Below are 27,978 nucleotides of genomic sequence, written 5' to 3'. Positions count from 1 at the left end.
GGATGCTTTCATAAAATTGTATCTGTCTGTTGATTTGATTGTTGCGAATTAATATCTTCCTTTTAATTCTGTCAAAATTCTGCGTTGCGAGATCCTAATATATAAAAACAATGAATTGCATAATGAAATCAATATACTGTTTATATAATAAATAAAAAAATATAAAACTAATATTTCGAGATTAATAAGATAGAACAAAATTTTTTTTCTTTCGCTTTCCATAATAATATTTATTAAAAATATAAAATGTGTTAATAAACCGACCACAACTGGTAATGTTATTATTTAGTTATTTATTCAAAATTCAGACAACGTTTTAACCTTAGTTCAGGTCCTTATCAAGTCTACAATCAAAAAGTAATAATTATAAATGTTGATAAATTAATAATAAGAAACACATTTTTAAAAAATGAAAAATAGCGTAAACTAATGTATATAAATAAATTAAATAAAAACATACCTGCTAAGAAATAAATTGACAAACTTCTACATAATAAAATTCATACTAAAGTTCATCCTATGTTTGTTGGACATTAACGTCGTTATATTGGAAAACGAACTAACTAAGCAGCCTTAATAACCAAATCATATATACTATATAGGATTTAAATTCTCTGTGTCTTTCTGAAGGTTGATCGTGTTGTTAAATTTTTTAATGTAAAACATTTCTGCTAACTCTCTTTTTCTCATATGTATTTCCCGATGTAAAATATTAAAGGTTGTCCATTTAAAGTCGTGTAAAAATTCACTTCTATGTTTGCTTATTATGTTATGGTTATTATTGTGCACTTTTATGTTATTCATGTGTTCCTTTATACGAGTATTTAAATGTCTTTTAGTCTGTCCGATGTATGTAGCGTTGCAGTCATTGCAGTCAAGTCTATAAACAACCTCAGTCATCTCCGCTTTGGGAAGTTTGTCTTTTCCTCTTTTTATTACATAATCTAATTTCTTTGGTATCGTATAGATAACATTTAAGCCTGCTTTTACAATAGATCGCTCGATAGTATTACTAAAATTCTTGATATACGGCATTGGAATACAATTTGAAATATCAAATTCTTTATTATTTTGTATTTATCCCCCACGACGTAGGATTTTTTAAGAAAACAAACTCTCTTGTGTAAAAAACGTTCTATAATTGCGTTGGGAAAACAATTATTAGATAAAATTCTTTTGACTATATATAAGTTTTTATTATGGAAACTATCATCAGATAACAAAATAGCATGATCAACTAAGTTATTAATAATTTTATACTTAAATGGGTGATTCGAATAAAAGTTTAAATGTCTACCAGAAGATGTGGGTTTCTGGTACCTATTTGTTAAAAGTTTCCCGTTGTTTCTAATAACCGTTGTGTTTAGAAAATTCATCATATTATTTGTTTCAATCTCATAAGTAAATTGTAAACGTTGATGATAATTATTGAATGTAGTCAGGATATTATCAATCTCAGAACGTGGAATTATTGCAAAAATGTCATCAACATACCTATAATAAACTGAAACCTTACATTGTAAAGCGTTTAAACATTTCGTTTCGAGATTGTCCATAACTAAATCAGCCAAAATAGGTGAAAGGGGGGGAGCTCATTCAGGTACCATGAATCTGTTCGTAAAATTGATCATTAAAACAAAAACTTGTAGACTCTAAAAGAACTTCAACTCCATATAAAAATTGTGAGCTAAAACTGGTGTTACCAGAAATGTCCGTCCAACGTTTTTCAATTGATTTTAAAACTAAGTCTGTAGGAATATTTGTGAACAAAGAAGTAACATCAAGTGAAATCAACATTTCACTATCGTCAATATTAAAGTTTTTAATTTTATTCACAAAATTCCAACCATTTTTAATGTGGGAAGCAGATTTCAAGACTGACTTTTCTAAAATATCGTGCAAAAAACGTGCTATATGTTGAGATTCGCATTCTCTTTCTATTATATTGTATCCTATTCTGATTATATATTGTTTTCGTTCTTCGCGCGTTTCAGTACAAAATATGTTTATTCGTTTGTCCGTGCTGACGCGCTTTTGCTGTTCCATTTATATTGGTCATGATTCTCGATCACTCTCCCCATTCTTGTCCGAGAGTCGTCGTGATATATACACGTTCACCAAAGGTCTAATAAAGTTTGTTACTTATACGATCGGACTATTGATTAATTCTTCAAGCAATTTCGTGCTCCCCATTATCCTGCGCCAACACTATATTGTAAGCTGGACTCCTAATTGACGAGACAATAATTCGTAAAGGAACATTAACTTTATGTATTTTCGGTAAACCGTATGCACGTGGAAGATTACCGTTAGTGGTGTTAAGTCTTTTATATGTTACGTCGTCAATCAATTTATTATCACGCCATGATTTAATTAAAGAATTTATTCTATTAAATAGTTTTTTAATCGGATCTTTTTTCAGTTTATTATAAGTTGATTGATCGTTAAGAAAAACATTCATTTTTTCAATATAATCTTTCCTATCCAAAATTACCGTCGTTTGTCCTTTATCCGCTTTTGTAATTAAAATATCATCATTGTCGCGTATAAACATATTACATTCCTTCGAGATATTAATGATGTGTCTATCTATGAAGCTAGTGTGTTTCTTTCTACTGAGAAATCCATGTATCGCTTTTGTAACTTCGTTTCAAGTTGATTTTAATAAGTCCTTAGGGATTTTAAAACAATTAGTTTCTAAATTATTAATAACATCTAAAACAGTATTAATGCGGTCAATTTTGTTATTCTGTAAAACGGGCATGCCAAATTTCTCACTTAAGCTTAAAAAATCTAGAGTATTTTCAGGAATAACTGTATTACTAAAGTTTCTAACCCATTTTGATCTGTCAATCATACTAAAAAAGTTAACATTAACTCTATTGCTTCGAATTAAATTATTAAACTTTTTTATAGCATTATACTTTTTTGTTCGATTAAAATTACGTAGTTTATGATAATTAGATTCAAAGAATCTATCAATTAAAAACCGTGGTAAACTGCCATATAACCTTTCTACGATGAAATGTAATTTTGAATGTAAATACTTTAACTTACAATTTAGATCTTTAATTTCAAAGTTTAATAATCTAAATCCTGTTCGTTTAACATAATCGTCAAAACGATCAGTTGTGGTCGGTTTAACACATTTTATATTTTTAATTCACTGGCAACTCATAATTTACTCGTAATATTTATTAAATTTACCTTTTCTACGTGACAACTAATAAATAAATTTGTTGTTTTATTAATTATATTAATTATGTCTGCTAAGTCCGTCTTCCATCTTTCAACGAATTCTTCTATTAACTAAAATATTTTATTTTTTAACATTATTAATAAATAACGTTTTTGTAACATTATAACATTATCAAAATTATTTTAAACATTATATAATAATTATTAATATTGCATTATTATCACATTTTGTAAACATTAGAAACATGTAAATTTTTACCTTAGTTTGATTTACGGAATATACGTTAATAATAATAATAATTAATGCTGCAGGTATAGTAACAGGTCTAAAACCGATAAAACAGATGTATATATAATACACATCAAAACTTTTGTACAAAATATTTATAAAAATATGGCACATTACTTTGGTTTTTTTTCTTGAAAATAATTTAATAAATGCTCCAGTATAGTTTGATTCTTCGCATGCTTTGTAATAATATGTAAGAAACTGTTAAAAAATTTGGATATTTATTTTGTGTAGAAATATTTTGTTTTAATGTTAAATACGATTTGATGCGATTAGTATCTTCAGTGCAAGCCAAGTATTCTAAAAATTTAGTGTCTTTTTTTTCCAAACCTATCACATACACAATTTCCCAAGTATTCTCTTTTTCGGCAGTTATCATCAAACCTTTACAATATGTCCATTCCTTTCACCATGGCATAAGTCTGAAATAAAAAGAAAATTAAATTTTCCTATTAAAAATTAGCATATAGATCTCTTGATTAAACCATTTAAACATTATAAAGGATATCAATAAGAAAATTTAATTAAGAAAGCGTAAAAGTATATAATAATATTTACCTGTATGTTTTAGGTTGTTCGCAATGTTGTTTTAATTTTATGTTGGCTATTTTCTTACAAGTAATGTCACCGAGAAAACATGCCCATCTTGCAGCTTCTTGTCGTAAACATATTCTAAGTTGGTCTGTATCATCAATTTCTTCATATTTGATTCTTTCAAGTACCTTGATTAATGCCAACTTTATGCAATTCTAAAAATCGTTAAATATATATTTCTTTGTTTATATTCTAAATGTATATAAAAATCATTATATTTTTCTATTATTTCCCAATGCATTATTAAAAATATTTTTTTTTGTGAGACAAATATACATACAAATTTATTTATAACCGTGAGCGTTTATTTATGTACGTACATATGTTCATATATACATACATGTATGCAAAAATATGGTTTAATTTGTGCGAAATGTTTATACAATAATATTTAAAAGATATTATTAAAGTTATATAACTATTTATCAATTATATTTTATTTTTAAATAAGGTAAAAAATACCTATATATATTTTTTTGAAATATGTAGGAATCGAAAATCCGAATTTATCTCGTATTATTATATGTTTAATTTATTTTTCTTATTGAGCGTGTTTGGACGTCCCTGTCAGGGTAAATGATTGATTTATGTCAGTATTTGGATAAGCCAAATGTCTTGTTTTCAAAGAGACTCGTGCTCTTGTTTGTCTCGCAACGGACTAAAATCCCAAACAAGGAGGTAAGCGTGTCTTCGCCGGATTGGCCGGCGGATTTTTCGAGATCGAGACGCGGAACCATTTTGGCGAGCGTTGGTGAAAGAGGAGTCAGACGATAAGAGTCCGCAAAAGAATATAAACGCGCGTGAAAAATCTTCGAGCAAACGTTAGGTACACCGCCGCCCGCGAATAAATTGTATAAGAGCTGTGTTTGATAACGTGCCTTCAGCGACTCTCCGGACCGTGTGCGTTGGGAGCCGTTGAACACGACCCGGAGCTTTGTGGTGTAACGGTTCACCTTTCCCGACGCCGCGGATCGGCTCGCCGGTTCCAGGATTCGGGAGGAAGGGGGAGATTCAGACTCGCTTATTCCTTATTAACAATGCTTTGGTTTATTCAAAAAGAAACAAATAAACAAAATGTTTGTTGGCATAAAGCTTAAATAGAGAAACTTATTGACTACTTGGTATAAACAAAATGTTTGTTGGCATAAAGCCTTAAATAGAGAAACTTATTGACTACTCGGTATAAACAAAATGCGGAGGCGTGTAGCCTGTAGCGGTGTCCGGAAAAGATTTACAAATTACCCGGTATAACTTAGAGATATGGTGTACGGAGGCGTATAGCTTATAGCAGGAAGAAACCGGAAACCGGGAAACCCGGCGTAATGACGAGAAACCCGTCACCCGGTGTATAGCAGGAAGAGACCGGAAACCGGGAAACCCGGCGTAACAACGAGAAACCCGTTGCCCGGCGTGTAGCAGGAAGAGACCGGAAACCGGGAAACCCGGCGTAACAACGAGAAACCCGTTGCCCGGCGTGTAGCAGGAAGAGACCGGAAACCGGGAAACCCGGCGTAACAACGAGAAACCCGTTGCCCGGCGTGTAGCAGGAAGAGACCGGAAACCGGGAAACCCGGCGTAATGACGAGAAACCCGTCACCCGGTGTATAGCAGGAAGAGACCGGAAACCGGGAAACCCGGCGTAACAACGAGAAACCCGTTGCCCGATACTTAAGGTAGGAGGCCAGAAACCGAGAAACCCGGCGTAACAACGAGAAGCCCGTTGCCTGGCTAGGAGGTCCGGAACAGGACTGGTGCCGGCTCATCCGTCGAGCCGGCTTATATACCCTGCCGGCGGTTCCCCCACTCTACATCGAGGCTGTGGTGGGGGTAATGCCGGCGTCGTATTGGGGCGCCTCTGGGGGTTGTAGTGGGGCGCCCCTGGGGTAGGGTGACCCGTGTATCGCTTATGTTTTTGTGTTTAGGGGCGCCTTAGGCGCCATAGCCTCAAGTGGCGGGCGGGTGATCGGCCCGCGAGGCGTTAGTAACGGCCACGCCGTTACACTACCCCCTCTCTAGACGGCGGATCGTACGTGGTCGGCCGAAACGGTCGAACCGTATTATCCACCGTCCAGTAGGGAAGGTGGCTCGGAACTTTCGAGTGGCGTGGGCGGTATGGCGCTGGAGGAATCACGGCGGCTGGCCCTGTCCTACGCCCCGATGGTTTCCTCGTCCTCTTCCTCGGATGCCGCCTTGAGGTCCTGCACATGGATGTGGCGGTGCCATCGTCCTCGGGCGTCCTTGAGGTCAACGATTACGGGGGATACGATCCTCCGGACAGTCATCGGTCCGCTGTACTTCGGGGCCAGCTTGGCGTTGAACGCGTTGGCCTTGCTGGACAGGGGGCGGTCGCGTTTCCAGACGCGTTCGCCCAGCTGCGGTCGCCAGTCTCGTCGCCGTAGGTTGTACGGCTTCTCTTGCCGCTGGAAGGCCCGGGCGAGGTGGATTCGGACCACCTTGTAGGCGTCCTCCAACTGGGTCTGGCGGGTGCTTGGTCCTGGTGCTGGTGCGGTTCCTGGTCGATCCTCTGGATGTGGGCGGGCGAGCTCTCGGCCGTGCAGGATGTAGGCCGGAGTGTATCCGGTGGCCTCATGTCGGGCGGTGTTGATGGCGAACTGTAAGGCGGGGATTCGCTCGTCCCAGTCTTTGTGCCGCCGGCCTACGTACTGGCTGATCATTGTTTTAACCGTACGGTTCGCTCGCTCTACCGGATTGCATTGCGGAGTGTACACGGGGGATGTCCGATGTTGTATCCCGTAGGAGGCTAGCAAGGCCTTAATGCGTTGCGCGACGAACTGAGTCCCGTTATCGGACACCAGGGCGACCGGACACCCGTGCCGGTATATCAGGCGGTCGGTGAGTGCTCGGGCTACGGCTACGGCGGTGGCTTTTCTAAGCGGGACCATCTCGATCCACTTACTGAACCGGTCTTGTATGGTTAATAGCCAGGTATGGCCGCTAGTGGATCGAGGCAGGGGACCGATCAGGTCTACGGCGGCTTGTTCCCATGGTGCGCGGACGGGGGTGGCCATCATCCGTCCAGCCGGTCGTCGTTGACTGGCCTTGTGCCGCGCACAATTAGCGCACCCTCGGACGTACCGGGCAATCTCCCGAAACATGCCGGGCCAGTAATATAGCTGGGCCACCCGAGCCAATGTTTTGGAAATGCCCAGGTGCCCGGCGGCCGGGTCGTCGTGCATTCGCTGAAGCAGGGCGGGTCGTTGGTCTGTAGGCACGCACTGCTTCCATTGCTCTTCGGCTGGTGTTTCCCGGAAGTCCAGATCGTGGAGTATATGCCTGTACAATCGTTGATCCTGGATTTTATAGTCCGGGTGATCGGTCGGATGTCTCCGTACTTCGGCTAGTTTACGGTGGTACCACCGGCATTTCGGCCGGGTTACCGCCAAAGCTTCCGGGAGGCGGGAGAGGGCATCTGCCACCTGGTTAAGTGTCCCGCGCCGGTACTGGATGTCGAAATCATGTTGTTGTAATTCGAACATCCAGCGGGCTAGTCGTCCGGTAGGGGCCTCGATGTGTTGTAACCACTTTAAAGCTTGGTGGTCGGTCACGACGGTGAATCGGTAGCCCTCGAGGTAATCCCGCATCCGGCGTATACCCCACACGACAGCCAAGCACTCTAGTTCGGTAGCGCTATAATTCTTCTCGGCTGCGTTGAGGGTCCGGCTGGCGTACGCGATAACCCGCTCTCCTTCGCCGAGGTGTTGGGTTAATACGGCCCCTAACCCGTGGGCGCTGGCGTCGGTTTGTAGTAGAAATGGTCGCGCAAAATCTGGACAGGCGAGGACAGGTGCAGTGGTTAAGGCCTGTTTTAGTTTCCGGAACGCGGTTTCTTCTTCTTTTGCCCAGGTCCAGCGCGCTCTCTTTTTAGTGAGTCGAGTGAGAGGGGCGGCGATAGTGGAGAAGTCAGCGATGAATCGGCGGTACCATGACGCTACCCCCAGAAATTGCCGAACCCTGCGGAGGGTCGTGGGGGCAGGCCAATCGGTAATGGCTCGCACTTTCTCTGGGTCCGTCCGGATTCCGTGCCGATCGATAACGTGTCCGAGGTACCGGAGACTTGGCCGGCAGAAGTGACACTTTTCTGGGTTGAGACGAAGTCGGGCGTCACGGAGGCGGCGAAAGACTTCGGCCAAGTGGCCTAGGTGCTCCTCGAAAGTACGGGATGCGACAACTATGTCGTCCAAGTAGACGAGGACGTGTGGCTCTAATTCGGGTCCTAGCACGGTGTCGAGCAGCCGTTGGAAGGTGGCCGGTGCTGAATGCAGTCCGAATGGCATGACGCGGAACTGCATCAGCCCTCTCCCTGGCACCGTGAAGGCGGTTGCGGGGCGGCTCTCCGGAGTTAGTGGCACTTGCCAATACCCGCTGCGTAGGTCCAACGTGGACAAGTAGTGTGCGCCTCGTAGCTTATCCAAGGTGGCGGCAATGTGAGGCAGCGGGTATGCATCTTTCTCGGAGGCCGCGTTTAATCGGCGGAAGTCTATACAAAATCGGTAGGTCCCGTCTTTCTTCTTTGCCAGCACTATCGGAGAGCTCCAGGCGCTGGTGGAGGGCTCGATGACTCCTTCGGCTTCCATCTTTTGGACCTCTTGGTCGATCACGGCCTGCATGGCCGGATTACGGGGCCGATATCGTTGTTTAATGGGCGGCCCCGGTTTTAGCCGAATTTGGTGCGTGGCTTTGTCGGTCGGGCCGCGGACCGATTCGAACTTTGGAAGTTCGTTATTTAGAAAGGCCTGTAGCCTTAGCGCCTCGCTGGTAGTTCCTGGGCTGATACTGGCTGTCGCGATTCCATCTTTGGTTGTTGTCTCGGTGACAGGTCTGGGCGGCGGGCGCAGCTCGACTCCTAATTTCGCCCAGAGGTTTATGCCTATTAGTACGGCGTTGTCTAGTTGTGGTAGTACGGAGAAGCGGTGGCGGTACGATTTTTCTCGTAACCTGACCGTTGCTTCGATGGTCTCGGCAATGGGGACTTGCGTCCCGTCGGCCAGGCGTATCTGGGCTGCCTTGAGATCTGGGCTAGACGGTGTGCGGTTGATTCGGCGGGCCGTTTCAGCGTTTACGAATGAGATCTCTGAGCCGGAATCGAGGAGGCCCCACAAATGTTGTCCGGCGATCTGGATCCGGAGGTGCGGTCTCGGGTTGTATTTTAGGCCGAGTCGGGCTGGACGACGGCCGCGACGTCTCCGGCCCGCACCCCGTTTCCCGTCGGGGGGTGACAGTCACGGGTGAGGACCCCGTCCTTGCCACATCTCGAGCAGAATTTCTTCGGAGGTCGCTGGCAGTGCAGGCGTGTATGTCCTCGTTGCTTGCACCTCCAGCAACATTCCTCCCGACTGTAGACCGCAGAAGCTACGACCGGGGTGTGGCTTTGCGGCACGTCCCTTCGTCGTTCCTGTCTCCGGCGGTCGGCCTCTTCGTATTCGGTGGCTTGGATGCTCAGATCCCCGACGCTGAGCACGTCCGCCCGACGGATGTACAATTGGTACTCCGGATCCATGTTTTCGTACAGCTGTTCCAGTTGGTCTAGGGGTGAATATCCTCCGGCGCGCCGCATCATGGTCAAAACCTCGGTGGCGTACTTTTGGAAGAACTCTTTAGGGCGTTGTTGACGTCCCTGGATCGTCCTTTTCATCTGTCTCTCATACCCGCTTGGCAGGTATTGCTGGCGGACAGCTTGGCGAAAGTCGGCCCAGCTGGCTATGGTATCGCGGATGTTGCGATACCACAGTAGGGCGTCTCCCCGTAAGAGTTCGGGTAGCCCTAACAGCATCTGGGCGTCGGTGTAGCCGTAGCCCAGGCACAGCTCTTCCGTACGCTCGAGGAATGCCAGAGGGTCCTTGCCCTCGAAGTGGCACTCCCATTTTCGGATCTGATCCATGATCCTGGCCGGTTCAACAGGTGTCGGGGTGGTAGCTTCTTCGTCTTTGGTTGGGCTTCCGGTGGCCATTTCGACGTTGATAGTGGGCACAGGTAGGTGAGTTCGAAATAGCGCGGGGTTTTGCCCGACAAATCGGCGGAGGCGTCGGCGGACCTCGTCTAAAGTTCCTTGGCTATCGATTCCGTGTCTTTTGGCCAAGGCAATAGCTTCGGATTTTGATAATTGATTTACCCACGCGGGCATCTGGATAGGCTTAAGCGAGTCGGGATCTCCACTGGGCAGGTCCCTGTTCGGGCGCCATGTAACGGTTCACCTTTCCCGACGCCGCGGATCGGCTCGCCGGTTCCAGGATTCGGGAGGAAGGGGGAGATTCAGACTCGCTTATTCCTTATTAACAATGCTTTGGTTTATTCAAAAAGAAACAAATAAACAAAATGTTTGTTGGCATAAAGCCTAAATAGAGAAACTTATTGACTACTCGGTATAAACAAAATGTTTGTTGGCATAAAGCCTTAAATAGAGAAACTTATTGACTACTCGGTATAAACAAAATGCGGAGGCGTGTAGCCTGTAGCGGTGTCCGGAAAAGATTTACAAATTACCCGGTATAACTTAGAGATATGGTGTACGGAGGCGTATAGCTTATAGCAGGAAGAAACCGGAAACCGGGAAACCCGGCGTAATGACGAGAAACCCGTCACCCGGTGTATAGCAGGAAGAGACCGGAAACCGGGAAACCTGGCGTAACAACGAGAAACCCGTTGCCCGGCGTGTAGCAGGAAGAGACCGGAAACCGGGAAACCCGGCGTAACAACGAGAAACCCGTTGCCCGGCGTGTAGCAGGAAGAGACCGGAAACCGGGAAACCCGGCGTAACAACGAGAAACCCGTTGCCCGGCGTGTAGCAGGAAGAGACCGGAAACCGGGAAACCCGGCGTAATGACGAGAAACCCGTCACCCGGTGTATAGCAGGAAGAGACCGGAAACCGGGAAACCCGGCGTAACAACGAGAAACCCGTTGCCCGATACTAAAGGTAGGAGGCCAGAAACCGAGAAACCCGGCGTAACAACGAGAAGCCCGTTGCCTGGCTAGGAGGTCCGGAACAGGACTGGTGCCGGCTCATCCGTCGAGCCGGCTTATATACCCTGCCGGCGGTTCCCCCACTCTACATCGAGGCTGTGGTGGGGGTAATGCCGGCGTCGTAGTGGGGCGCCTCTGGGGGTTGTAGTGGGGCGCCCCTGGGGTAGGGTGACCCGTGTATCGCTTATGTTTTTGTGTTTAGGGGCGCCTTAGGCGCCATAGCCTCAAGTGGCGGGCGGGTGATCGGCCCGCGAGGCGTTAGTAACGGCCACGCCGTTACAGTGGTAGTGCTTGATTCCTTGAGGACCCCGTGATGTGGTAAGTAGCACTTGGGACTGGAAGCGGTTGTAGGCGTGCTAACTTTCTTCATGTGTTGCAGGTCCTCGTACTCTTGCATGAAGTCTCAGTAGAGGTCACCGAACCGAGAATCGTGTACGCCTTTCTTCTCCATCGTTTCCAAGAGGCGCTCTGCTGGTCGACGAGTTTTGCTGAGCGGTGTCGACGGTGAAGCAAATGGCAGCCTCACCATGTATCTGCCGCTGGACGTGCGTGTAAATGTGCGCACAAAGAAGTCCTCGCATCTGGCTTCGTCGGAGGTGAGCGGGGCACCAGCTACTGGCTCGCGCTCCTGCTCCCAAAATCGTCGAACCAGGTCAGCGTCGTCATCGGCGGTGCACTGGAACGTGCGGCGATGTCCATCGGTTGCTGCTGCGTCGTAGTCCCCGGACAGGATCCATCCTAGACTGGTCTGCTGGGCGATCGGCATTCGTGATCCATCCTTGCGAAGGCCTTCCTCAAGAATCAGGGAGTAGACCTCTGCTCCAAGATGTAGCTCCGCAGGATCGTCGTCCAGGAAGCGCGGGTCGGCCAGTTGGAGTCTTTGGATATGAGACCAGCTGCGGTCTTCGCGATGAACTGAGTCTTGTTACAGCGAGATGTGAGGCATCACAAAGGCCACCACGCGGAGCTCGGCGTTGGTCACGTCTGACGTGATGTGCAGTGTGACCTTGCCACGAGCTGATCCAGAACGAGTCCCTCCGATGCCGAAGATGGATAAATCCGTGGAAGCTCGAGGCAAACGGAGACGCTGAGCTAGGGCCTCGGAGATGATGGACACCTCGAAGCACTGGTCGATCAGGACTCGAACAGCGTGTGATGATCCGTATCGATCAGCGACCTTGACGCGAGCGGTTGCGAAAAGGACGGCCTTGTGGTCCTCGGGTTGCCGTGCAGTGGCCAGTGTGGTGGTGAGTGTGGTAGCCTCAGCTGACGGCGTTGACGTGGGTGCTCCGTGCAACATGGTGTGGTGTCGTGCGTTGCAAGTTAGGCAGTTCTTCTTAGATTGACACCGTGATAGGAAGTGATTGCCCAGACAGTTAAAACAAAGTCTGTTGATCTCAACAAACGTTTTCCGCTCGGCCGCGGTCTTGGCCTTGAACCCCTTACAGGTCATCAGTGTGTGCTTTTCACGACACAGTGCACATTGTGGTGAATCCGTGCCTTGGTGCTTTGTGACGTATGCTTTGACGACTCGTGATGCCTCTCCGGAGCCTTTGGTGACACTCTTCGGTCGTGCGGCGTTGAGTGTTAGAATCCGTCGACTTATCAAGTCGAGAAGTGCCTCGTTCTGTGGTGGTTCGGTGGAGTCTGACGTGGCTGACTCCCATTCGAGGCGAGTGCGTGCGTCGAACAGTTCGATGACCAGGTGGTTGAACAGGTCCATCCCGTGAGTGTTGATTGGACGTCCGATACTCTCCTGTGCATTGACGGCGGCGGTGACAGCGTTGTGGATGCGGCTCAGCTCCTCGACGGTATCTCCCTTCATCTTTGGTACGGCGGTGAACGTGGCAAAGTTGGAGCGGATTAATTCTCTCTTATTGTTGTAGTGCTTGTCCAAGATCGCTCAAGCGCGATCATAGTTGTCACTGGTGACAGGTAGTGATTTTATTAACCTTTCAGCTTGCCCTGTCAGACATGAGCGGAGGTGGTAAAGACGCTCGATGTTAGAGATCGCATTACTGCTCACCACGGAAAGGAAGAGATCTCGAAAGGATGGCCAGTCGGCGTAGGCGCCAGAGAACGGCGGCAACTTGATGCGTGGCAGTGAAGACTTTGATGTGGCATCGACTGATGGAGGTACGTTTGGCTTCTGGAAGTGTTCGGCATAGCCATCCAATGTACTTCGCTGTCACGTAGAGGTTTTCGGTGTCTCCGTGCAACTCTGACTTGAAGTAGTCGCTCTCACAGAATTTCTCTTTCAGGGCCGCGCGAATAAGATCATGCTGTGCTTCGAACTTCGTCCACAGTTGATCCAGGATCCTGGTGCGTGTAGCGACGGCACTGGCGGTGATGTTGGTGGTGCCCAACTTCTTCAAATATTCTACGGAGCGCGAAATGGGGACCTGGATCTCGCGTTGGCAATTGATCAACGTGTTTACATCCATGATGATCTACGAGCACTCACTAAACTGCACGAAGAGTCATGTTCACGAACTTGCGGATGCTGGTGCGACGGATCCGGCTTGAAGGACCAGAAATATGTTCGACAACGTGCCTCGCGTAAGAAATGGTCGCGTTAAATAGATAAGTCACCCGTTGTATCAAAGAGCGTTTAATTATTGACAATACACACTATTCGACAAAATACACGCACAAGAAAATTAACACAGAATTTTGATCAGTTTCAGAAGATGTACTCGTAATCACAAAGAATAAGCGGCGGTCGTCAAATAATTTTCGGCGGTTTAGCGATAAGCGGACTAGCGATATGCGGTTCACGGTGGAATACGATAAGGCGCGAATTTCGGGTGTGAGCTCTCTTTTATGGTTTTCCCGAGGAAAACCCACCCTCTTGGAAAGCGCCAATTATTGTAGACAATTTTAATTATAAATTTAAAGTATAAGACAGGCGATAAGAGCCGATCGCGGAAGACAGTGCGTTATCCCAACGAAACTAAATTTTTTTCGTTAGAATTAAATATCTGTGCACAAGGCACCAAATTCTACTTGGTCACTGTCAAGATTTTAAAATATAAAATAATCTCATATATTTGAGATTTAATTTCAATAATCCTTTAACCCCCCTACGGAAATAAATAAATGCAAGAGAAAAATATAGATCCAGCGATACACGCTGGCTTAAAGGCGTTTGTTTATCAACATTATTATATATATCAGAGAAAAGTATAGAATCGAAAGGATCTGAATAGCTCAGTTGGAAGAGCAGTCGCCCGGCAAGCGAAAGGTCTCGGGTTCGATTCCCGATTCAGCGACTTTCGGATCTATATTTTTCTCTTGCATTTATTAAACACGTTTAACGTGTGAGTCGACGGAAGGGTGATGAGTGCAACGAGAAATTCTGCCGATTTTACAGTCCAGACGCTAAAGGACAAATTGAAGACCTTGGGACTAAGCACGACCGGGTGCAAAAACGAGTTGATAAACCGGATGACGGTGGCGGATCCTGCGGGTGGTTGGCTTCGCGAAACGGACGTGGTGCAGAACAATCTGTCGCATGACGGAGAGAGAGAGGCAGACGTATCTCGCGCCTCGGCCATGAGTGAGACGGAGATGACGCGACGAGAGCTGGAGATGCTCAGGAGAGAGCGGGAACTCCTGGAGCGAGAGCTCGCAATGGCGCGGCGAGAGGCGGAGCTCCTTCGAGAGAGAGAGAGAGAGAGAGAGAGAGAGAGAGAGAGAGAGAGAGAGAGAGAGAGAGAGAGAGAGAGAGAGAGAGAGAAAGTCCAGAGCTTCTTAGGATTATCGGGTTACTTCAAAAAATTTATTTGCAATTATTCGTCGATCGCAAGGCCCTTAACTAATTTGCTGAGAAAAAATAATGCTATTTGTTTTGAAGCAGGGGAGAAAAACGCGTTTGTTGAGCTGAAGGCTGCCTTGGCGAATAAGCCCGTCTTAAAAATCTATAATGTAAATGCGACCACCGAGCTCTATACCGATGCGTTTAAATACGGATACGGTGTTATCTTATTGCAATATGGCGGCGACAATTTATTACATCCCGTGTATTATGCGAGCGGCCGTACCACTGCGGCAGAAGAAAAATACAGTAATTACGAGCTCAAGGTGCTTGCAATTATTAAAGCTTTGAAGAAGTTCCGCGTATATCTGATAGGGATATGTTTTAAAATAATAACCGACTGTAAAGCGTTCAGTCTGACGATGAGCAAGAAGGATTTATGCGTGCGCGTGACTAGATGGGCGTTATAACTCGAGGATTTTAGCTACTCGATTGAACATTGTCCGGGAAAGTCGATGACTCACGTCGATGCCCTGAGTAGAAATCCGATGCCGACGTGTATGCTGGCCGAGCGTGAGGACAGCGCAGCGTAGCGGCGCAAATTCGGAAGGGTCGGCGTAACAACGTTCGTTTGCAAGAAATAATAGAATTGGCGGAAACAAGAAAAATAGACGTTTTTGCATTGCGGACGGGAATTTTATGTAAATTAACTAACAAAGAAGAACAAATTGTAGTCCCACGATCGATGCACTCGCAAATAATACGTTATGTGCTTGACAGAGGTCATATGTCGGCGAGTAAGACGGAGCGTATAGTTGCGCGAGAATATTAGATACCGGATTTGAAAGCGAGAGTAGACAAAATTGTAAAAAAATTGCGTAGCGTGCATTTTAGCCGAGAGAAAGTGCAGTAAAAAAGAAGGATTGTTACACCCTATTGAGAAGGGTGAGGCTCCCTTAGACACTTTTCACTTCGATCATTTGGGACCGCTCCCCTCGATGCGTAAGCGTTATCGTTACGTGCTGGCAGTGGTGGACGCTTTCACCAAATTCGTGTGGCTTTACGCGGTTAGAACGGCGAGCGCGGCGGAAGTTTTGACGTACTTGACAAAGCAGTCGCACGTCTTTGGAAATTCGAGAAGAATTATATCGGATCGCGGTTCGGCATTTACCTCGAATGACTTCCGAGAGTAGAGCGGAGAGAGTGAAACACGTCCTCACCACGACGGGAATGCCGAGGGCGAATGGGCAGGTCGAAAGAGTCAACCGGACATTAATCCCGCTGTTAACGAAGTTATCCGCTCCTCAACCCGAGAACTAGCACAGATATCTAGACTTAGCGCAGAAATACTTAAATCGCGGCTACGCCGCATAGAAGTATAGGGACAACGCCCTTTCGATTACTTTTCGGGGCCGATATACGAATGAATGACGACGTCTCTATCCGCGAATTGGTAGAGAGAGAATTGATTTCGATGTTCGAGGAGAGTCGCGACGAGATAAGGGATCGAGCCAAGAATGCTATCCAACAAATACAGCGAGAAAATAGGCGAGGCTTTAATGAAAAAAGGAAAGAAGCTAGGACTTATGCGATCGGTGATCTTGTCGCTATCAAAAGAACGCAGGCCAACCCTGGGCTGAAGTTTGCAGCCAAGTACTTAGGACCGTACCGGATAAAGAAAACATTAAGGAATGACCGCTACATCGTCGAGAAGGTGGGTGAGCATGAAGGGCCCTACGAGACGTCCGCAGCGGCCGAATATCTTAAACGTTGCGTAGACGAAGAGACAGATAATATCTGAGGGCAGATATTAGCGCAGGATGGCCAAGTTGTAGGAATCGAAAATCCGAATTTATCTCGTATTATTATATGTTTAATTTATTTTTCTTATTGAGCGTGTTCGGACGTCCCTGTCAGGGTAAATGATTGATTTATGTCAGTATTTGGATAAGCCGAATGTTTTGTTTTCAAAGAGACTCGTGCTCTTGTTTGTCTCGCAACGGCTAAAATCCCAAACAAGGAGGCAAGCGTGTCTTTGCCGGATTGGCTGGCGGATTTTTCGAGATCGAGACGCGGAACCGTTTTGGCGAGCGTTGGCGAAAGAAAAGTCAGACGATAAGAGTCCGCGAAAGAATATAGACGCGCGTGAAAAATCTTCGAGCGAACGTTAGGCACACCGCCGCCCGCGAATAAATTGTATAAGAGCTGTATTAAATCGAATTTTGCTAAATAGAATAAAGACGACGCTTTATAATTTAATTATTTAATTGTTGTGTAAAATAAGATTCCAAATATATAATTAAATTTTTCTAACTATATATATGTGTGCTTTACTTTTTTTTTTAATTACTAATATGTAATATTTATATATAAGTCCAATATAATTGCATTCATTGACAAAGATTTTAAGCACCTAGCTATGTATCTAATAACAATGTTATACCTATACCAATAATATTGGCAATAGTGAAAATCATACACTTTTGGGACCATTTTTCGAGTGAGTGATTATTCAAACTGAATTTGTTTACGCATTTGTTTGCGACGTAACAATAAGCAAAACATTCGTTTATCATTGCGGTATATATTTTTCTGAGTATTTAAACTTTTTGTAGTTAATAAGTGTATATATGCAAATATCTGTAATATAATATTTTTATTGAAATCTATGAATATATTTACCTTAAAACTCCAAGTACCATCTTCCAGCATGGCTACAGGAAAAGTACTAAATATGTATTCCAGAGCTTTGAACATAGGATACCATGCTATATAATCTTTTTCTTGATGCAGATATGATGTGAGATTCAAGAATATAGAGAAATTGAGTTGGCCTGTTATCATTAAATGAAATGCATCATCGATAATTTGGGCACGATTAAGAACATGAATTTTCGTGTAATCATCAAAGTTTAGGTAATTCGAAATTCTTTGCCAATTCTCATCATCATAGTTCACGCGATAATATCCTGTCAAGTAGTAAATAAATTTGATCAATTTTTATTGTTTCGAATAATTTTATCAGAATATATTTTCAAATATTTCCATTTCATACTTTTGTTTATATCATTTATAAATGAAGAACGTACTAAAAATTTAATATAAATAAAATGAAAATATATGTAGAAAATTAATTATAAAAGTGTCATCCTAATACTTGAAATAGTAGAAAAAATGAAACTGTGCAAGATATTGTTGTAATAAAATAAAATAAATTTTATAAATATAATTATCTTTTTAATAATTTTTGCTATTATAAGAAAAAAAAAATATTTGTAAAAATATGATATTAATATTGAATGATATTATTTAGAAAACGTATATTTTAAATATAATATTATGTATATAATATTGCAAAATATGACACAAAGCATTTTAAAACTATTATATAGTTATTTAATGAATATTTCAGATTTTTATAGGACAATGAGTAAAATAGATAAAAATATGAAATAATGTCAATTATGTGTGTGTAAAATAAAAACGAGAAATATATGTTATGATAAGTCCATTGATTGATATTTACCAATTTGTTGTATATTGAATATTACCCAATCATACTTCTTAAGTGATATTGGTAATGATAATTTTAAATCCCTTGACACGCATACCATATTATGAATAAAATTATTAAAATCGAGAGACATTTCCGTAGTAAAAGTTACAGGAAGGCAGTCGATATTTAATGTGTCGATATATTGTAGCGATACATTTGCTTCGCTTATAATATCATGATAATTTCGTACTACTTTAATGAGAGGAAAATACTTTTCCAAAGCCCAATCTACCATTCTTGTTAGTTGTGGAACAATATTTAGATTTTTTGTTAAAGCAGCTTGTTTTATAAAATTCAAAAAGTCTAGATCATGTGGTCGTCTAAATTCACAAATTATGTAAAATATACATAAAAAAGAAATATGTTAAAATTGTCTGTGTAATGTTAATATTATATAAAATTTTAATAAATACTAATTGTAAAAAGCAAAATATGAAATTGCTCTTCTATTTATATATTTATATATCTTATATTTATATTATAAAGAATATAACGTAATTTTTAATAAAATTTAATAATTTTATTAATTTTTTTAGGTATTTTTAGCATTAACATAGATTATATTTGTGCAAAGTATTGAGAGAGTTATAGAATAGTTAAGAAATAAAACAAATAAGAAGTTGAAGACAAAACGAAATTAAAAGAAATAATATAAAAGAGATCGATTTACGAGAGACCAAAATAAAAATAGAAGTGTAATGGAAATGAAATATTAGTGTTTTAGATATTTAAAAATCTGTTAAATAAGGTTAAAAACAAATGTAGCACAAAATGCAATTAAAAAACAAAAGAAATTATAAGAATTAAAAACGATATAAAGAAATGCTACTTATTAAGATATAGGGAGCCACCTCCGATTTCGATGACCTTGGCATATGTTGTCAAGGTCATTGTCCTGAGTAATAAAAGTATCAAATTGATTTTAAGCGTCGCTCATTGTTTATAAAAAAGCTATTAAAAGACAAGTTTACTAAATATTACTAATATTTATGACATATATATTTAAATGTATTATATGTTTGGATGCATAATGAAGTAAACGCGTGGGTCAAGAAGGAGCCTGGAGCTGCGCCGGGAAGAGGAAAGCCTATTCAAAAACTAACCTTTTACCAACATATGTCCGAAGAATGAATTTTAAACAATGTTTCTGATATTTATATAAATATTCTTTTGCCTTTATGGTCAGAATAACTGTTATATTTAAAAAACTTTTTTTGTTAATAACTTTTTTATAAACAATGAGCAACGCTTAAAACCTTTTTATACTTACTCACGACAGTGACATTGACAACATATGTCAAGATCACAGAAATCGGAGGTGGCTCCCTATATCTCTATAATTACCAAGTAAAATAACAATGTGTATGTATATAAAAAGGTGACAACGATAAAACAACAATTTCTTTTTACAAAAACGGTTTTTATGAGAAAAATAATGAAATTAAAAATAAATCTAGTAGCAGCTTTAGAAAATAGCGGAATTGTTATACTATAATAAAAAAAAGCATTAGGAAATAATGTCAGAAGTCAAAAATAAGGAACATTTTATAAAACTTCTATTATTAAACATTATTTATATTACACAATTTTATTTTTTTAATATTATATTTTATATTAAATTACTCACGTGCTATTTACATATAAGCGAACGCTTTTCCAAAATATTTCTTCGGTCAAGACATGTTGCATCATACGCAGTATAAAAGGTGCTACAATTTACATCAAAGTACAAATTAGATATATTATAAATATATATAAAAAAACTTCAAAGGACCATTCAATTATAACTTTCTCTAATTACATATGTGCCGCGATTGCCGGACACTGTGTGTGCGTGTGTGTGTATGTGTGTGTGTGCGTAGATTGGCGATATTTCAATAAACTGTCATTTTGTGAAGTAGAAGGCCACATATGATCATCATCCAAATTAAGAGAATAATGTTGATTTTGAACAACAAATAAATTTATTATTTGATAATCTGGATAAGTCTACAGAAGAAAATAATTAATATATATCGACATAACCAATCTGAAGATATTTGCATTACAAACAAATACTAATATTATTAACGTTACTTCTTTGTTAAAACGAAACACTTTCTCATTTTGAAAAACTCACATTAAAACAAATATAATAATAAAATTTAAATTTTGTATTAATATAATTTGCAAATATTACATATTTTTTAAATTATTGTCTCATGATATCATATTGCAGACTTCTCTTTATCAAATTTATTTAAATAAGTATCATGTGTGTACTAGTCTTTGATTGATTTATTTTATTTTAGATTACATAGAAATTTATAATTCTAATAAAGTGGTGTTAAAAAATTATTATAACAGTAGCATTTTATTTTATTAAATTTTTAATAATTAAATTATAGTTACATGTATGTTAAAAAGGTATTTTTTAATAAATTGTATAAGAGCTGTATTAAATCGAATTTTGCTAAATAGAATAAAGACGACGCTTTATAATTTAATTATTTAATTGTTGTGTAAAATAAGATTCCAAATATATAATTAAATTTTTCTAACTATATATATGTGTGCTTTACTTTTTTTTTTAATTACTAATATGTAATATTTATATATAAGTCCAATATAATTGCATTCATTGACAAAGATTTTAAGCACCTAGCTATGTATCTAATAACAATGTTATACCTATACCAATAATATTGGCAATAGTGAAAATCATACACTTTTGGGACCATTTTTCGAGTGAGTGATTATTCAAACTGAATTTGTTTACGCATTTGTTTGCGACGTAACAATAAGCAAAACATTCGTTTATCATTGCGGTATATATTTTTCTGAGTATTTAAACTTTTTGTAGTTAATAAGTGTATATATGCAAATATCTGTAATATAATATTTTTATTGAAATCTATTAATATATTTACCTTAAAACTCCAAGTACCATCTTCCAGCATGGCTACAGGAAAAGTACTAAATATGTATTCCAGAGCTTTGAACATAGGATACCATGCTATATAATCTTTTTCTTGATGCAGATATGATGTGAGATTCAAGAATATAGAGAAATTGAGTTGGCCTGTTATCATTAAATGAAATGCATCATCGATAATTTGGGCACGATTAAGAACATGAATTTTCGTGTAATCATCAGAGTTTAGGTAATTCGAAATTCTTTGCCAATTCTCATCATCATAGTTCACGCGATAATATCCTGTCAAGTAGTAAATAAATTTGATCAATTTTTATTGTTTCGAATAATTTTATCAGAATATATTTTCAAATATTTCCATTTCATACTTTTGTTTATATCATTTATAAATGAAGAACGTACTAAAAATTTAATATAAATAAAATGAAAATATATGTAGAAAATTAATTATAAAAGTGTCATCCTAATACTTGAAATAGTAGAAAAAATGAAACTGTGCAAGATATTGTTGTAATAAAATAAAATAAATTTTATAAATATAATTATCTTTTTAATAATTTTTGCTATTATAAGAAAAAAAAAATATTTGTAAAAATATGATATTAATATTGAATGATATTATTTAGAAAACGTATATTTTAAATATAATATTATGTATATAATATTGCAAAATATGACACAAAGCATTTTAAAACTATTATATAGTTATTTAATGAATATTTCAGATTTTTATAGGACAATGAGTAAAATAGATAAAAATATGAAATAATGTCAATTATGTGTGTGTAAAATAAAAACGAGAAATATATGTTATGATAAGTCCATTGATTGATATTTACCAATTTGTTGTATATTGAATATTACCCAATCATACTTCTTAAGTGATATTGGTAATGATAATTTTAAATCCCTTGACACGCATACCATATTATGAATAAAATTATTAAAATCGAGAGACATTTCCGTAGTAAAAGTTACAGGAAGGCAGTCGATATTTAATGTGTCGATATATTGTAGCGATACATTTGCTTCGCTTATAATATCATGATAATTTCGTACTACTTTAATGAGAGGAAAATACTTTTCCAAAGCCCAATCTACCATTCTTGTTAGTTGTGGAACAATATTTAGATTTTTTGTTAAAGCAGCTTGTTTTATAAAATTCAAAAAGTCTAGATCATGTGGTCGTCTAAATTCACAAATTATGTAAAATATACATAAAAAAGAAATATGTTAAAATTGTCTGTGTAATGTTAATATTATATAAAATTTTAATAAATACTAATTGTAAAAAGCAAAATATGAAATTGCTCTTCTATTTATATATTTATATATCTTATATTTATATTATAAAGAATATAACGTAATTTTTAATAAAATTTAATAATTTTATTAATTTTTTTAGGTATTTTTAGCATTAACATAGATTATATTTGTGCAAAGTATTGAGAGAGTTATAGAATAGTTAAGAAATAAAACAAATAAGAAGTTGAAGACAAAACGAAATTAAAAGAAATAATATAAAAGAGATCGATTTACGAGAGACCAAAATAAAAATAGAAGTGTAATGGAAATGAAATATTAGTGTTTTAGATATTTAAAAATCTGTTAAATAAGGTTAAAAACAAATGTAGCACAAAATGCAATTAAAAAACAAAAGAAATTATAAGAATTAAAAACGATAAAGAAATGCTACTTATTAAGATATAGGGAGCCACCTCCGATTTCGATGACCTTGGCATATGTTGTCAAGGTCATTGTCCTGAGTAATAAAAGTATCAAATTGATTTTAAGCGTCGCTCATTGTTTATAAAAAAGCTATTAAAAGACAAGTTTACTAAATATTACTAATATTTATGACATATATATTTAAATGTATTATATGTTTGGATGCATAATGAAGTAAACGCGTGGGTCAAGAAGGAGCCTGGAGCTGCGCCGGGAAGAGGAAAGCCTATTCAAAAACTAACCTTTTACCAACATATGTCCGAAGAATGAATTTTAAACAATGTTTCTGATATTTATATAAATATTCTTTTGCCTTTATGGTCAGAATAACTGTTATATTTAAAAAACTTTTTTTGTTAATAACTTTTTTATAAACAATGAGCAACGCTTAAAACCTTTTTATACTTACTCACGACAGTGACATTGACAACATATGTCAAGATCACAGAAATCGGAGGTGGCTCCCTATATCTCTATAATTACCAAGTAAAATAACAATGTGTATGTATATAAAAAGGTGACAACGATAAAACAACAATTTCTTTTTACAAAAACGGTTTTTATGGGAAAAATAATGAAATTAAAAATAAATCTAGTAGCAGCTTTAGAAAATAGCGGAATTGTTATACTATAATAAAAAAAAGCATTAGGAAATAATGTCAGAAGTCAAAAAATAAGGAACATTTTATAAAACTTCTATTATTAAACATTATTTATATTACACAATTTTATTTTTTTAATATTATATTTTATATTAAATTACTCACGTGCTATTTACATATAAGCGAACGCTTTTCCAAAATATTTCTTCGGTCAAGACATGTTGCATCATACGCAGTATAAAAGGTGCTACAATTTACATCAAATTACAAATTAGATATATTATAAATATATATAAAAAAACTTCAAAGGACCATTCAATTATAACTTTCTCTAATTACATATGTGCCGCGATTGCCGGACACTGTGTGTGCGTGTGTGTTTGTGTGTGTGTATGTGTGTGTGTGCGTGTGTGTGCGTGTATGTGTGCGTGTGTGTGTGCGTGTGTGTGTGCGTGTGTGCGCGTATGTGTGTATTTTTATAAAAATGATATTTAATTAAAATCCAGATAAAGAATTAATTCCAACTTAACAGATATTTTATAAATAATATTAGTAGTTAAAAATTTACGCGGACTATTCTATTATATTACGTTATACCTCTGATAGATTGGCGATATTTCAATAAACTGTCATTTTGTGAAGTAGAAGGCCACATATGATCATCATCCAAATTAAGAGAATAATGTTGATTTTGAACAACAAATAAATTTATTATTTGATAATCTGGATAAGTCTACAGAAGAAAATAATTAATATATATCGACATAACCAATCTGAAGATATTTGCATTACAAACAAATACTAATATTATTAACGTTACTTCTTTGTTAAAACGAAACACTTTCTCATTTTGAAAAACTCACATTAAAACAAATATAATAATAAAATTTAAAATTTTGTATTAATATAATTTGCAAATATTACATATTTTTTAAATTATTGTCTCATGATATCATATTGCAGACTTCTCTTTATCAAATTTATTTAAATAAGTATCATGTGTGTACTAGTCTTTGATTGATTTATTTTATTTTAGATTACATAGAAATTTATAATTCTAATAAAGTGGTGTTAAAAAATTATTATACAGTAGCATTTTATTTTATTAAATTTTTAATAATTAAATTATAGTTACATGTATGTTAAAAAGGTATTTTTTAATAAACAATTAATTAATTTAAATAATGTAATTTTAAGATAATTGACAGAGAATCCATATAGATTTTTTAAAAAGGGTTTGATTTAAGAAAACCTTGCAATCTGAATACTTAAGTATTGTATCGTTTGCGAGAAGGTGGGAGCGAGATAGTGTTGAAAATATTTAAACTAAAGTACCTCATTGACAGCATATGTTGCAAGCAATGTTGCAAGACCTTTATTAAACCAAAAATCCGACCCTGACGCATTGTTCATCACATCATAAAACCATTCTTGTGTCACTTTACGTCCTACTAATTGAACTACTTCGATTTTCTGAGCAATAGGATATACATTTTTATCGTAGATGATATCGGTTTCCCTGAAAGTTATAATTAAATGTTAAGATTGAAAACTTTTATAGAAAATACAATTTTATTTTTGTTACAATATTTTAATTTAATTGTTAGATGTACAATATACAAACTCATTGGTACAATTTAGCAAATTAATATTGTAAATCGTACTAAATAATTTTATTTTTTAATTTACAATATAAAGCAACGATAAATTTCTATTAATGTATATATTGTTGACAAAGAACAATAGTTTGAAATAAATAGAAAAATGTCATTTTTTTATAATTTTATTACAGTTTTAACATATCTGAGGGGGTACAATGTAGCACACACACATATATGTATACTTTACTTTTTATGTACGTATTAAAACGGTAAACTTTATCTTTGTAATAATATGAATAAACTCAATTCTACTGAAACTGTTTGTTTTCGTAATTTCTTATACTTCTAAACGTTTACAGAAATAAAAGATATACTTGTTTTTAAATTTTATAATTTTGCATACAAATATAATTTTATTTTTAATGTAATTTGAAGCATTTGTACTCACCTATAAAGAACAAGTCCGAAAACTGTTGTGCCTTTGTCATGGAAATTTGGAATTGCAACATGAGTCATGTACAAAATATTTTTCGAACGTTTCCATGTATTTTTAAAAAGCAACGTGATATTTTTAGCTACATTACTTGCAAATTCCATGTGACGTACAGTATCAATTCTGCACCACATTGTAATGATTGTATTATCAAGATGTGATAAGTAATTAGACACAATCATTGTTGCGTGATGAGTCCACATTACAGGTGTAATATGGAAGTGTTTCCATTTCACATCGTACTCATCTGTTCCCGCCTTTCTCAATGGCATATTTGACAAAGTTGTGCAATGCTGACATCCTAAAGAAATGCTAAAGGTTGTTTTTAACAATAAATCACGTGAATGCCAACATGGAAACACTGGTCGGGCGTCTATTATCTGGAGATGCGGAGCACCTACCCACCTACATTTCGAAGAACATAAATTAATGAAATTTTTTTGACAAACAAAAATATTGGGAATTAAAAAATGTATAAATGTTATATATGCGTCAACACATTATATTTTATGACTTTATTACATATTACTATTGTATATAATAATAAAGGTAACGATTGTTCATCCTTAGATTTGAATTCCGCGATGTATAATAATTATTGAAACATTTAATACATAAATAGTATATTATTTACAATGTCTTATGTACTTGCATATTGTACTCTTTTTAATTAACATTAGTTATTTACTTACGCATATTTTTTTTTCACGTCGAAAATTCTGAAGCCTTCATCAGCAGTACCCAAATATTTTATATTTAAAGTGTAATTTCCTGGTGATAACTCATTCATAAAGAAAATATCAATTGTGTCTTTTGTAATATTATATGTCGGTTTATAAATTGTATCTTTATCATTCTTATGATGTTTTTCTAAATTTGTAAATAAAACTATATTTTCAATACATAGTTTTACTGAAGATAAATATATGTGTTGCGTTTGGTTAAGAATGCTGATATTGTATTCTCCGTAGAAAATATTTCTTTGGATATATGATATGAGTTTGATATCATAATGCATTGGTTTTATATATTTTGGTGGTTGATAGCATAAAGATTCATTACGAACAGAAGTCGTCGCAGCGATAAATATTAATCCGCTAATAATAGTTCCGCTTAATAATAGTTTTAGAAATATCATCATGTCGGAGAAAAGGAATGTTTATTTTCGATCTGTAAAACACAACTTTAGACAAAACATAAATAAAGAAATAAGTATAGCTTTGATATCTTTTTAAATCTTTCTTGTATATAAACAAGAAATAAATACAAAAAGTATTAAAATTGTGAAATAAAAAAAACATCCTAATTAGTGAAACATTATATGGTGAGGAAGCGGTGTGCAAATTTCCATTTGCACAATTTTCAAAAATATAATTTTATATATATATGGTATATATATATATATATATATATATATATATATATATATATATTATATACTATAAGTCTTTATATTCTAACATTAATATTATATATATACATATGGTTGATATAATTCTACGTATTTCTAAGTGTTATATTTATATTTATTTCTAACTTATAAAAATTTGTTCACTTTTTTTATAATACACTACATTTATTATGATGATAGAAAGCAATTGTTCCCTTTTTTATTTTTCTTAATTATATACATAATCTTTAATAACAAAAATTAATATTGAATTCTTCTTTATTGTTTCATAGTTATTTTACTCAATATTAGCACAACTTAAAAATCATTTTATTATAAAAAATAAGTACAAATTTTAGAAAACAGAATTTTAATAATTTAGTAATGAGAGGACAATTAAAAGTGTTTGTTATAATATTTATTATCTGTTATGTAAATTGTAATATATTTTTTAGTTTCAGAAATAATTTGTTCTATATTAAATTTTTGTGGGTCCAAGATTATTTCAACATTACAATTCGTAAAAGATTATAATATTGACATTATTTGAAATTATCTCTGAATTAAAATTTAAAGATAATTTTGAATAAAGCTGTTCTCTTTATGCTTATATGTTGGAAATTCTTTAAAATTTCGTTACATTGTATGATTAAATTTTTTTGATATTTGCAGACAAATATATGTTTCTATATTTTTAACTTATTTTGACTTACCCAATATTTCGAAACAGTATGTTGATTGCAGAAGTATATTGATATAAATTTATTTTTTTTAATTAACTGTAACAAATTAATGCTTTAGCAGCATCCAATGTTCGAAGAATATAAAATGTTCACATACACTTTATTACAATTATTATATCTACCACGATATGGTT

At 37.5% G+C, this 27,978-nt stretch overlaps 1 protein-coding gene across 1 annotated transcript; it reads right to left on the bottom strand.

Moving 5' to 3' along the window:
- Positions 1-7: 7 nt before the first annotated feature.
- LOC114928278 (aminopeptidase A-like) lies at positions 8-27,978 on the bottom strand. The gene is made up of 13 exons (XM_085488039.1): positions 27,815-27,978; positions 26,404-26,894; positions 25,667-26,116; positions 24,953-25,136; positions 24,215-24,350; positions 23,783-23,864; positions 23,006-23,049; positions 17,500-17,786; positions 4,046-4,236; positions 3,605-3,909; positions 3,458-3,524; positions 3,208-3,309; positions 8-94 (listed from the first exon to the last, which is right to left on the bottom strand). Exons 2-10 carry the CDS (start codon positions 26,850-26,852, stop codon positions 3,894-3,896), a joined length of 1,839 nt encoding a protein of 612 aa, XP_085344165.1. The 5' UTR covers positions 26,853-26,894; positions 27,815-27,978; the 3' UTR covers positions 8-94; positions 3,208-3,309; positions 3,458-3,524; positions 3,605-3,893.

The sequence above is a fragment of the Nylanderia fulva genome, unplaced genomic scaffold (assembly GCF_048542155.1).
Source record: "Nylanderia fulva isolate GAGA-0341 unplaced genomic scaffold, ASM4854215v1 Scaffold61, whole genome shotgun sequence".
NCBI lineage: Eukaryota > Metazoa > Arthropoda > Insecta > Hymenoptera > Formicidae > Nylanderia > Nylanderia fulva.
The sequence above is the reverse complement of the archived record's forward strand: the minus strand, read 5'-3'. Positions and strand labels throughout refer to the sequence as shown.

Coding starts and splice junctions, on each gene's coding strand:
- LOC114928278 (XM_085488039.1), bottom strand. CDS start 26,852: ATGATGATATTTCTAAAACTATTATTAAGCGGAACTATTATTAGCGGA. Junction 17,787..23,005: donor CAAGGTCATCGAAATCGGAG/GTGGCTCCCTAT, acceptor ACTACTTGACAG/GATATTATCGCGTGAACTAT. Junction 4,237..17,499: donor ATGGTACTTGGAGTTTTAAG/GTAAATATATTC, acceptor AACGATTTTTAG/AATTGCATAAAGTTGGCATT.